The sequence below is a fragment of the Oncorhynchus mykiss genome, chromosome 7 (genome assembly GCF_057628025.1).
Source record: "Oncorhynchus mykiss isolate SJ-2025 chromosome 7, ASM5762802v1, whole genome shotgun sequence".
NCBI classification, from domain to species: domain Eukaryota; kingdom Metazoa; phylum Chordata; class Actinopteri; order Salmoniformes; family Salmonidae; genus Oncorhynchus; species Oncorhynchus mykiss.
Genome location: NC_143028.1, coordinates 11,735,001 through 11,747,500, shown reverse-complemented (window position 1 = coordinate 11,747,500; position 12,500 = coordinate 11,735,001). Strand labels below are relative to the sequence as shown.

At 46.3% G+C, this 12,500-nt stretch overlaps 1 protein-coding gene across 2 annotated transcripts in view; it reads left to right on the top strand.

Annotated features, from left to right (window-relative positions):
- Positions 1-12,500, top strand: part of myo10l1 (myosin X, like 1) — an 81,872-nt gene that overhangs the window by 54,901 nt on the left and 14,471 nt on the right. The window contains exons 14-26 of one of the 2 annotated variants that reach the window (XM_036982808.2): positions 1,523-1,589; positions 3,602-3,694; positions 4,010-4,270; positions 4,373-4,453; positions 7,165-7,289; positions 8,678-8,795; positions 8,917-9,267; positions 9,487-9,753; positions 9,892-10,503; positions 11,208-11,331; positions 11,575-11,713; positions 11,857-11,961; positions 12,046-12,141. In XM_036982808.2, the coding sequence (XP_036838703.1) occupies positions 1,523-1,589; positions 3,602-3,694; positions 4,010-4,270; positions 4,373-4,453; positions 7,165-7,289; positions 8,678-8,795; positions 8,917-9,267; positions 9,487-9,753; positions 9,892-10,503; positions 11,208-11,331; positions 11,575-11,713; positions 11,857-11,961; positions 12,046-12,141 (2,439 nt within the window). Of the gene's footprint in view, positions 1-1,522; positions 1,590-3,601; positions 3,695-4,009; positions 4,271-4,372; positions 4,454-7,164; positions 7,290-8,677; positions 8,796-8,916; positions 9,268-9,486; positions 9,754-9,891; positions 10,504-11,207; positions 11,332-11,574; positions 11,720-11,856; positions 11,962-12,045; positions 12,142-12,500 lie in introns of both variants that reach the window. The other variant, XM_036982807.2, reaches the window with a different exon arrangement.

Genomic DNA, 12,500 nt, shown 5'->3' with positions numbered 1-12,500 from the left:
CTAAAAGTTCTTTACCTATCACATCTATAAACAGTCAACTTAATCATATTAATCATAACGTTGTATCATATCATTCTGAATAGTCTTAACCTCATGCAACTGCAAAAAAACCCAGCCTCACTCATGATTCAGTACTGCACAAATTGGTTGAATTATTTATTTATTAGCTAACTAAATAATAACACAGAATAAACATACACCGTTTACATAAGACAAAAATATGTGGACTGACAAAATATGGGGGCTTATAGAGGGGTGGGGAGGAGAGAGCGAGAGAAAAAGGGACACTTATCGTGGATACATTTTAGAACTATTCTCACATTAATCATATACGTTGCACACGAACCGCCGCCCGTTTGGAATAAGGAATCATGAATGTATTTACGTGGGAGTGTCTTTGTTCGGTCAGAACCAGGCCTTCTTAGGAAGGATGAGGGTTGGCCTTTCAGCGGCACGCTGGTAAGGCTCTGGTTGTCTGAAAGGGTCCGGATCCATCTCTTCTACTGTTGTTCACTCTGGAAGATAGCCAGCCATGTCGACGGTTCCAATTGGTGACGAGCGTAGTAGGATAGTCTCACTTAGATTAGTTTTTCTCGGTATCTGACTTAGGACAGCTAATCAACTGTGCCAGTGATTGTCTGAGGTGAGCTTCTCGCCTCTTCCTCCTCGTGTTGATAGTCAGGATTTAAACCACTTTAGACATGGGCTGCAATTCCCCGTCTTTCCTGGTCTAATGTTCATTTTGTTGGCTTTTTATGCACTCTCATCAAAAGGGCATTGTTCTATCAGTCTGACACGCTCTCCGACCTCACTCGGGCGTGGTTACTTACTATGCACAGTTTATAGGCGATAGATTCTCTCCTACCTCCTAAAATCACATTCATATCTTAGCAAAAATACTTTCAGAATTGTTCATATTATATGCACAACGTTAAGGATGGAGACTTCATACCTGTAGTGTAAATACTTTTCAAGTCACAGTATTTCTTTTATACCAGTTTTAATGACATCACAGAATAAAAAACAACATGACATTAGTTTCCTTTTGCTCCCCGCTGACCATTCCCTACATTCTTATGGTAGAAATATTGATCCAATATATACTTTTGACCGTGTTAGAGTTTAAGAGGGAAAACTGTCTGTGAAACAATGACATTCCTTTGGTTGATACTAAAGGGGGAGAAAGATCCCCCCTCTCTCCTGTAATTTACAACAGGGCGTGAACTGTCAAACCGGCCCAGTACCCTCCTCCTCTGGTGTGTGAAGGTCTGGTTATTGTCAATCATTGCAAAGCTGATCTGACCCATTGTGATCCTCACAGGACAGTAATGCCAACACACACACACACACACACACACACACACACACACAGATATACACACACACACTGAGATATACACACACACACACAGAGATATACACACACTGAGATATACACAAACACACATGCTGAGATATACACACACATTCTGAGACAGAAACAACGTTGGGCTCTACCTGTGATAACGCTGTGTGTCCATAGAGAGGGAGTCCAGTGGGAAGCCATAGACTGGATGGATAACGCTGAGTGTCTGGACCTCATAGAGAAGGTAAGAGACCAAAGTTGTCTCCCAAATGGCATTCTACAGATAGGATCTTAATTTGAGCCAGTGTGAATTATTATGTGGGAAAATCAAGTCTGATAAAATTTCAAAGTGTAATTACAAACTTCAGAAGCCTTTTTAAATCTGAAATACACTACAAGTTTAAAATGTCCTGTATTGTAAGAAAGTTCTCCTGCTACAGGGAGATACAGTGCCTTGCGAAAGTATTCGGCCCCCTTGAACTTTGCGACCTTTTGCCACATTTCAGGCTTCAAACAAAGATATAAAACTGTATTTTTTTGTGAAGAATCAACAACAAGTGGGACACAACCATGAAGTGGAACGACATTTATTGGATATTTCAAACTTTTTTAACAAATCAAAAACTGAAAAATTGGGCGTGCAAAATTATTCAGCCCCCTTAAGTTAATACTTTGTAGCGCCACCTTTTGCTGTGATTACAGCTGTAAGTCGCTTGGGGTATGTCTCTATCAGTTTTGCACATCGAGAGACTGAAAGTTTTTCCCATTCCTCCTTGCAAAACAGCTCGAGCTCAGTGAGGTTGGATGGAGAGCATTTGTGAACAGCAGTTTTCAGTTCTTTCCACAGATTCTCGATTGGATTCAGGTCTGGACTTTGACTTGGCTATTCTAACACCTGGATATGTTTATTTTTGAACCATTCCATTGTAGATTTTGCTTTATGTTTTGGATCATTGTCTTGTTGGAAGACAAATCTCCATCCCAGTCTCAGGTCTTTTGCAGACTCCATCAGGTTTTCTTCCAGAATGGTCCTGTATTTGGCTCCATCCATCTTCCCATCAATTTTAACCCTCTTCCCTGTCCCTGCTGAAGAAAAGCAGGCCCAAACCATGATGCTGCCACCACCATGTTTGACAGTGGGGATGGTGTGTTCAGGGTGATGAGCTGTGTTGCTTTTACGCCAAACATAACGTCTTGCATTGTTGCCAAAAAGTTCAATTTTGGTTTCATCTGACCAGGGCACCTTCTTCCACATGTTTGGGGTGTCTCCCAGGTGGCTTGTGGCAAACTTTAAACGACACTTTTTATGGATATCTTTAAGAAATGGCTTTCTTCTTGCCACTCTTCCATAAGGCCAGATTTGTGCAATATACGACTGATTGTTGTCCTATGGACAGAGTCTCCCACCTCAGCTGTAGATCTCTGCAGTTCATCCAGAGTGATCATGGGCCTCTTGGCTGCATCTCTGATCAGTCTTCTCCTTGTATGAGCTGAAAGTTTAGAGGGACGGCCAGGTCTTGGTAGATTTGCAGTGGTCTGATACTCCTTCCATTTCAATATTATCGCTTGCACAGTGCTCCTTGGGATGTTTAAAGCTTGAGAAATCTTTTTGTATCCAAATCCGGCTTTAAACTTCTTCACAACAGTATATCGGACCTGCCTGGTGTGTTCCTTGTTCTTCATGATGCTCTCTGCGCTTTTAACGGACCTCTGAGACTATCACAGTGCAGGTGCATTTATACGGAGACTTGATTACACACAGGTGGATTGTATTTATCATCATTAGTCATTTAGGTCAACATTGGATCATTCAGAGATCCTCACTGAACTTCTGGAGAGAGTTTGCTGCACTGAAAGTAAAGGGGCTGAATAATTTTGCACGCCCAATTTTTCAGTTTTTGATTTGTTAAAAAAGTTTGAAATATCCAATAAATGTCGTTCCACTTCATGATTGTGTCCCACTTGTTGTTGATTCTTCACAAAAAAATACAGTTTTATATCTTTTTGTTTGAAGCCTGAAATGTGGCAAAAGGTCGCAAAGTTCAAGGGGGCCGAATACTTTCGCAAGGCACTGTATATAGGGAGATATGTATTCCCTATTGAGTCCATTACTTGGGCCCATGGGGTTCTGGCCAAAAAGAGTGCACTATATAGGGAATAGGGTGCTATTTAGGATTCAGCCCAACACTGGGGCTGATGTAATGTTAATGGGAAGTAGATTTAATCTGATGTTTTGGTTGTGTGTCTCTCTGCCAGAAACTTGGGATGCTAGCGTTGGTCAACGAGGAGAGTCGCTTCCCCAAAGGGACAGACTTCACACTGCTGGAGAAACTACACAGCAGGCACTCTGTGAGTCATACAGTACACACACACACAGACCCACACAAACAACCCCGCCCCACCCAACATAACACACACACACACACACACCACAGATGGCTGGTGACACCTTCATTGGGGAGGATTGGCTCATATTCATGGCTGGAACAGAGTGTACTTAATGGTATAAAACTCATCAAACACATAGTTTGATAGCAATCCATTCACTCTATTCCACCATTATTATGCGCCGCCCTCCCCTCACCAGCCTCCTGTGACACACATGCTACTATGTGACATTCATTCATATGGTGGGATATAACTTGTCTCCTTCTCCCTCTGCAGACAAACCCTTACTATGTGAAGCCTCGACTGGCTGACCATCAGTTTGGCATCAGGCACTATGCTGGAGAGGTTCTGTATGATGTCACCGGGGTTCTGGAGAAGAACAGAGATACATTCAGAGACGACATCCTCAACATGCTGAAGGAGAGCAAACTGGACTTCATCTATGATCTGTTTGAGAGAGTAGGCAGCAGGAACAGTGAGGAGACTCTGAAGATGGGAACAGCCAGACGCAAGCCTACCGTCAGCTCACAGTTTAGGGTGAGAGAAGTTGTGTGTGTGTGTGTGTGTGTGTGTGTGTGCGTGTGTGTGTGTGTGTGTGTGTGTGTGTGTGTGTGTACTGATTCTCTGTGTCTCTCTCAGGACTCTCTCCATTCCCTCATGGGCACTCTGAGCGTGTCCAACCCTTTTTTTGTGCGCTGCATCAAACCCAACAACGAGAAGGTTAGTATCATCTATTACATATCTATGTCTTTCACACTACATATCTATATTAACCCCAAAAGTCCTACCTATCACCTTACATAAACTACATGACCAAAGGTATGTGGACACCTGCTCGTCGAACTTCTCATTCCAAAATCATGGGCGTTAATATGAAGTTGGTCCCCTCTTTTCTGCTATAACAGCCTCCACTAGATGTTGGAACATTACTGCGGGGACTTGCTTCCATTCAGCCACATTCATCCCAAAGGTGTTTGATGGGGTTGAGGTCAGGGCTCTGTGTGGGCCAGTCAAGTTCTTCCACACAGATCTTGACAAACCATTTCTATATGGACCTTGCTTTGTGCACGGGGGCATTGTCATGCTGAAATAGGAAAGGGCCTTCCCCAAACAAAGTTGGAAGCACAGAATCGTCTACAATGTCATTGTATGCTGGAGAGTTAAGATTTCCACAGCCCCAGTCCATTATTCCTCCTCTACCTAACTTTACAGTTGGCACTATGCATTCAGGCAGGTAGCATTCTCCTGGCCAAACCCAGATTTGTCTGTTGGACTGCCAGATGGTGAAGCGTGATTCATCACTCCAGAGAACGCGTTTCCATTGCTCCAGAGTCCAATGGCGGAGAGCTTTACACCACTCCAGCCGATGCTTGGCATTGTGCATGGTGATCTTAGGCTTGTGTGCGGCTGCTTGGCCATCGAAGCCCATTTCATGAAGCTCCTGACGACCAGTTATTGTGCTGATGTTGCTTCCAGAAGCAGTTTGGAACTTAGTAGTTGGTGTTGCAACCGAGGACAGACGATTTTTACGCGCTTCAGCACTCAGCGGTCCCGTTCTGTGAGCTTGTGTGGCCTACCACTTCGCGGCTGAGCCGTTGTTGCTCCTAGACATTTCCACATCACAATAACAGCATTTCCAGTTGACCGGGGCAGCTCTTGCAGGGCAGAAATTTGACGAACTGACTCCTTGAAAAGGTGGCATCCTATGATGGTGCCACGTTGAAAGTCACTGAGCTCTTCAGTAAGGCCATTCTAGTGTCAAGGTTTGTCTATGGAGATTGCATGGCTGTGTGCTCGATTTTATACACCTGTTAGCAACAGGATGGCTTGAACTAGCTGAATCCACTTATTTGAAGGTGTGTCCACATACTTTTGTATACACTACCGGTCAAAAGTTTTAGAACAGCTACTCATTCAAGGCTTGTTCTTTATTTTTACTATTTTCTACATTGTAGAATAATAGTGAAGACATCAAAACTACGAAATAGCACATATGGAATCATGTAGTAACCAAAAAAAATCAAAATATATTTTATATTTGAGATTCTTCAAATAGCCACCCTTTGCCTTGATGACAGCTTTTTACACTCTTGACATTCTGTCAACCAGCTTCATGAGGTAGTCACCTGAAATGCATTTCAATCAACATTTGTGCCTTTTAAAAAGTTAATTTGTGGAGTCTATTTCCTTCTTAATGCATTTGAGCCAATCAGTGTTGTGACAAGGTAGGGGGGTATTCAGAAGATAGCCCTGTTTGGTAAAATACCATATTATGGCAAGAACAGCTCAAATAAGCAAAGACAAACGACAGTCCATCATTACTTTATGACGTGAAGGTCAGTCAATACGGAACATTTCTTCAAGTGCAGTCGCAAAAACCATCATGATGAAATTGTCTCTCATGAGGACCGCCACAGGAAAGGAAGACCCAGAATTACCTCTGCTGCAGAGGATACGTTCATTAGAGTTACCAGCCTCAGAAATTGAAGCCCAAATAAATGCTTCACAGAGTTCAAGTAACAGACACATCTAAACATCAACTGTTCAGAGGAGACTGCGTGAATCAGGCATTCATGGTCGAATTGCTGCAAAGAAACCACTACTAAAAGACACCAATAATAAGAAGAGACTTGCTTGAGCCAAGAAACACGATCAATGGACATTAGACCGGAGGAAATGTGTCCTTTGGTCTGTAGTCCAAATTGGAGATTTTTGGTTCCAACCGCCATGTCTTTGTGGGACGCGGTGTGGGTGAACGGATGATTTCTGCATGTGTATTTCCCACCGTGAAGCATGGAGGAGGAGGTGTGATGGTGTGAGGGTGCCTTGCTGGTGGCACTGTTTGTGATTTATTTAGAATTCAAGGCACACTTAACCAGCATGGCTACCACAGCATTCTGCAGCGATCCGCCATCCCATCTGGTTTGGGACAATCCCCCGACCTCAACCAAATTGAGATGGTTTGGGATGAGTCTGACCGCAGAGTGAAGGAAAAGCAGCCAACAAGTGCTCAGCATATGTAGGAACTCCTTCAAGACTGTTGTAAAAGCATTCCAGGTGAAGCTGGTTGAGAGAATGCCAAGAGTGTGCAAAGCTGTCATCAATGCAAAGGGTGGATATTTGAAGAATCTCAAATATAAAATATTTTGATTTGTTTAACACTTTTTTGGTTACTACAAGATTCCATATGTGTTATTTTATAGTTTTGATGTCTTCACAATTATTCTACAATGTAGAAAATAGTAAAAATTAAGAAAAACCCTTGAATAAGGTGGTGTTAGGTGTTCTAAAACTTTTAACCAGTAGTGTATATGGTATACCTTTGTAAGACACTCTTTACCAGACATCAAGCTCCTTGAACATAGGGTGACACAAATGTATATCAGAACAACTTATTGTAACCAAACACCTCTGACCTGTGACCCGTGTAGAACCCTAGCGTGTTTGACCCGGAAGTGGTTCTGAACCAGCTGAGGTATTCTGGAATGTTAGAAACAGTTAAGATCCGCCGGGCCGGCTTCCCTGTCCGCAGAACCTTCAAAGACTTCATCAGCCGGTCAGTGTGTGTGTGTGTGTGCGTGCGTGCGTGCCTGTCTGTCTGTCTGTCTGTCTGTCTGTCTGTCTGTCTGTCTGTCTGTCTGTCTGTCTGTCTGTGTGTCCGTGTGTCTGTCTGTGTCAGTGTGTCTGTCGGTGTCAGTGTCAGTGTCAGTGTCAGTGTCTGTCTGTCTGTCTGTCTGTCTGTCTGTCTGTCTGTCTGTCTGTCTGTCTGTCTGTCTGTCTGTCTGTCTGTGTCAGTGTGTCTGTCTGTGTGTCTGTCTGTGTCCGTCTGTCTGTCTGTGTCGGTGTCAGTGTCAGTGTCAGTGTCTGTCTGTCTGTCTGTCTGTCTGTCTGTCTGTCTGTCTGTCTGTCTGTCTGTCTGTCTGTCTGTGTCAGTCTGTCTGTCTGTCTGTCTGTCTGTCTGTCTGTCTGTCTGTCTGTGTCAGTGTGTCTGTCTGTCTGTCTGTCTGTCTGTCTGTCTGTCTGTCTGTCTGTCTGTGTCTGTCTGTCTGTCCGTTTGTGTGTGTCTGTTTGTGTGTGTCTGTTTGTGTCAGTGTGTGTGTGTGTGTCTGTCTGTCTGTCTGTCTGTCTGTCTGTCTGTCTGTCTGTCTGTCTGTCTGTCTGTGTCAGTGTGTCTGTCTGTGTGTCTGTCTGTCTGTCTGTCTGTCTGTCTGTCTGTCTGTCTGTCTGTCTGTCTGTCTGTCTGTCTGTCTGTCTGTCTGTCTGTCTGTCTGTCTGTGTCAGTGTGTCTGTCTGTGTGTCTGTCTGTGTCCGTCTGTCTGTCTGTGTCGGTGTCAGTGTCAGTGTCAGTGTCTGTCTGTCTGTCTGTCTGTCTGTCTGTCTGTCTGTCTGTCTGTCTGTCTGTCTGTCTGTCTGTCTGTCTGTGTCAGTCTGTCTGTCTGTCTGTCTGTCTGTCTGTCTGTCTGTCTGTCTGTGTCAGTGTGTCTGTCTGTCTGTCTGTCTGTCTGTCTGTCTGTCTGTCTGTCTGTCTGTGTCTGTCTGTCTGTCCGTTTGTGTGTGTCTGTTTGTGTGTGTCTGTTTGTGTCAGTGTGTGTGTGTGTGTCTGTCTGTCTGTCTGTCTGTCTGTCTGTCTGTCTGTCTGTCTGTCTGTCTGTCTGTGTCAGTGTGTCTGTCTGTGTGTCTGTGTGTCTGTCTGTCTGTCTGTCTGTCTGTCTGTCTGTCTGTCTGTCTGTCTGTCTGTCTGTCTGTGTGTGTCTGTTTGTGTCAGTCTGTCTGTCTGTGTCAGTGTGTGTGTGTCAGTGTGTGTGTGTCTGTCTGTCTCTTCCCCCTGTGCCTCTTTTTGTAATTCTCTCTCTCTGGGCTAGTGTATGTAAATAAACTTAGTTTGTTTTAACTTTGTTACTCTTTCACTTCCTCTTTCTCCACCCCTGTCTTCCTCTCTCTCAGGTATCAGATCATTCTACAAGAGAAGGGGGGTGGAGCGGGGGATGATAAGAAGAGGAGTACAGACCTGCTGACCAAATACGACCGTGCCAAGAAGGAGTGGCAGCTGGGAAAGACCAAGGTAAGACTGCAGCAGAACTTTAGTGGAACCTGTGGATACCAACAGATGTTGAAGTGACATTTCACCCTGCCCACCTGACCCCTCAACCTCTCACCCATGACGTCACACCTCCGACCTGTAGGTGTTTATGAAGGAGTCTCTGGAACAGCATCTGGAGAAAGAGAGAGACGAGGTTCGCCGTAAAGCAGGCATGGTCATCAGAGCCCACATCCTCACCTACACCGCCAGGAAGCACTTTAAGCGTGTGAAGGAGAGCGTCGTCACCCTCCAGGGGTACCTTCGTACCCACATACAACGGAAATGGTTTCTACGGCGATGCTTGGCGACGCGGGTACTCCAAAAACACAGACGAGGACAGGTGGCCCGCGCAAGCTGCCGTCAACTCAGAGACGAGAGGAGGAAGAGAGAGGAGGAGGAGAGGAAGAAGAGAGAACAGGAGGAGGGAGGCGTAGAGGCCGCTCAGGGTTCTGAGGTGAGCTTTCTCTTCTCTACTCTTTTCTCTGCTCACCCCTCTTTTAGAAAATGGTCTGGTCCTGAGGCCAATGACTATCATAGGAATGGGCTCATCCATGTCATCAGACATGAGATGACACCTGACGTTCTTTATAATTTCCTCTCTTTCTCTCCCTCTCCACTCCATTGTGTCTCTCTCCCTTTCCTCCCTCCGCCTCCTCCCTCTCTCCCTTTCCAGAAGAAGGAAGGAAAGACGGAAGAAGAGGCCCGTCAGATGGAGGAGATCTTGCGTATAGAGTTGGAGATCGAGCGCCTACAGAAACAGAGGGAGGATGGGGTCTCCCAGCTCTGTGAGTCCTCCAGGCAGGAGCTCCGGCTACGCCGGGACGCAGAGATCAAGAGGCTGAAGAAGGAGGCCTCTCGTAAGGCCACAGAACTAATCGACCTCCTGGACTTTGGAGGTCTGGATCCCAGTTTAGCCACCGCTGCTAGCGCTAGCGCAGAGGTTGGTGTTCCGTATTTCCTGAAGAGTGTTGAGGTTGTTCTAATTACGTCCCTCTCCTGTGTTAAGTTGGATATGCTTAAAACATAAAACCTGGCCTTATCTGCCCTGATCCTAACCCGTTGTCTCCCTGCCCTCCAGCGGCTCCAGGAGGGGCCAGGCATGGCCACAGCCGGAACCCAGGAGGAGGAGGTTGATGAGGGCTTCCATGCCGAGGAGGAGTGCACTGTCCCTCTCCTCCCAGACTTCCCTCCTCCAGCCGAGGCTGACGCTGCCGTGGACCAGGATATGTTCGCCCACCTGCCTCCCCCTCCACCTGCCTTCGCTGAGGGCTCTACTGCTACACCACCTCCCCCTCTCCTCGATTCATCCTCACCCACTCCCGTCCCTCCCCCGCCTCCCCCCTTACCAGCTGGAGATGGCTCTGACACCCCTCTCCCACCTCCCCCCCCACCACTGCCTCCTGAAGAGGGGGAGGGAAAAGGAAAAGAGGGGGAGAAAAAAGAGGGTGATGGAGGGAGGACGAGTATCTTGAGCCTCGGAGAAGGGGAGGAGCCGATCTACAGCATGCCGGTCGACAGCGGCGAATCAGATTACGACGAGGAGGAGGGCTCTGTCACCGCGGGAGACGATGGTTCCGCATCCGGGCAGAATAGCAACAGAGGCAGCGCGGCCATGACAGAGGAAGAAGCTCTGAGGAAGTCCACGTGCACCAACGCCAGCATAGAGTCATACAAGGGCAGCTCTGACTCAGTTAGTACACACACACATATTCACACATACACACACACAAACACACACATTCACACATTATTGCTGTGTATATTTATGAGGCATATTGGACGTACATGTAATTGCCAAAATAAAGGAAACACCAACATAAAGTGTCTTAATAGGGCGTTGGGGCACCACGAGACAGAACAGCTTCAACCCACCTTGGCATAGATTTGACAAGTGTCTGGAACACTATTAGAGGAATACGACACCATTCTTCCACAATAAATTCCATAATTTGGTGTTTTGTTGATGGTGGTAGACAACTCTGTCTCAGGCGCCGCTTCAGATTCTCCCATAATCTCCCAATTTGGTTGAGATCTGGTGACTGAGACGGACATCGTATGTCGTGAAACATCAGCAATTTGAGCAGTCTTTGTCACTGAAGCTCCTGCCAAACGTGCTCCAACAGTCACCTCTCTGTCAAAGTCACTGAGATCTCTTCTTCTAGCCATGGTCACCAAAATAATGGGCAACTGGGTCTGCCAACCATTTTTATACATAACCATAAGCATGATGGGATGTTAATTCCACACCTGTGTGGAAGCACCTGCTTTCAGTACACTTTGAATCCCTTATTTACTAAAGTGTTTCCTTTATTCTGGCAGTTACCTGTGTGTGTGTATATATATATATAGATATATAGATATATAGATATTGAGGTATATATCTGTGTTGTCCAGTACATAGAGAGTGATGATGAGCATGATGGGCTGTTGGACACAGATGAGGAGGTACACAACGGCAGGGTCACTCTTCTCAACGGGAACGGACCTCCGTACTTCCATAGCTACCTCTACATGAAGGGTGAGTACAAACACACACACAAACACACACACACCTACAAACACACACACACCTACAAACACACAAACACAAACACGTGTACACAACACTTACACACAGCCCATGTTTCTCTCCCATCCCTTTAACTGGTTGTAGTGGCATAATGAACGTGTGTGTGTGTGTGTGTGTGTGTGTGTGTGTGTGTGTGTGTGTGTGTGTGTGTGTGTGTGTGTGTGTGTGTGTGTGTGTGTGTCTCCCTCTCAGCTGGTCTGATGATTCCATGGCGCAGGCGGTGGTGTGTGTTGAAGGATGAGACCTTCATGTGGTTCCGCTCCAAACAGGAGTCCCTCAAGTCTGGCTGGCTCCATAAGAAGGGAGGAGGACTGTCCACTCTGTCCCGCAGGTTGGGGTGTGTGTCTGTTTGTTTAGAGGGGGATTAGAGGGGAGTGTTTGTCTTGTGTGTGTGTGTGTGCGTGTGTGTGTGTGTGCGTGCGTGCGTGTGCGTGTGTGTGTGTGTTAACCCCTACACCCTACCTCCCCCTGCAGGAACTGGAAGATGCGTTGGTTTGTTCTGAGGGAACACAAACTGATGTACTTTGACAACGACAGCGAGGAGAAACTGAAGGGAACCATCGACATCCGCGCCGCCAAGTAAGACTCTAGTCTTAAGCCCAATCCACAATGAAACTCATTGACAAAGCAAAACTTATTTCCTTTCCTCTCTGTTCCCCGCAGGGAGATCGTGAACAACCATGAGAAGGAGAATGCGTTGAACATCGTGACAGATGAGAGGACGTACCAGGTGTTTGCTGAGTCGCCAGAAGACGCCAGGTATGGAGACACCAAAGTGTTCGACTTATGTATTTGACTATGGTCTCTAATAACCAACCTCTTAGAACCATAGGATTCAGATCCACCTGTGGTTTTCCTCACAGAGACATGATGCCAATGAGTAGAACGGTAATATCAATTTTCATCTGAAATTGTTCTCTCTCCTCTCTCTCTCTCTCTCTCCCCTCTCTCCCCTCTCTCTTTCTACCCTCCTCTCTCTCTCCCCTCTCTCCCCCTCTCTCTTTCTACCCTCCTCTCTCTCCCCCTCTCTCTCCCGCTCTCTTTCTACCCTCCTCTCTCTCTCCCCCTCTCTCTTTCTACCCTCCTCTCGCTCTCCCGCTCTCTCTTTCTACCCTCCT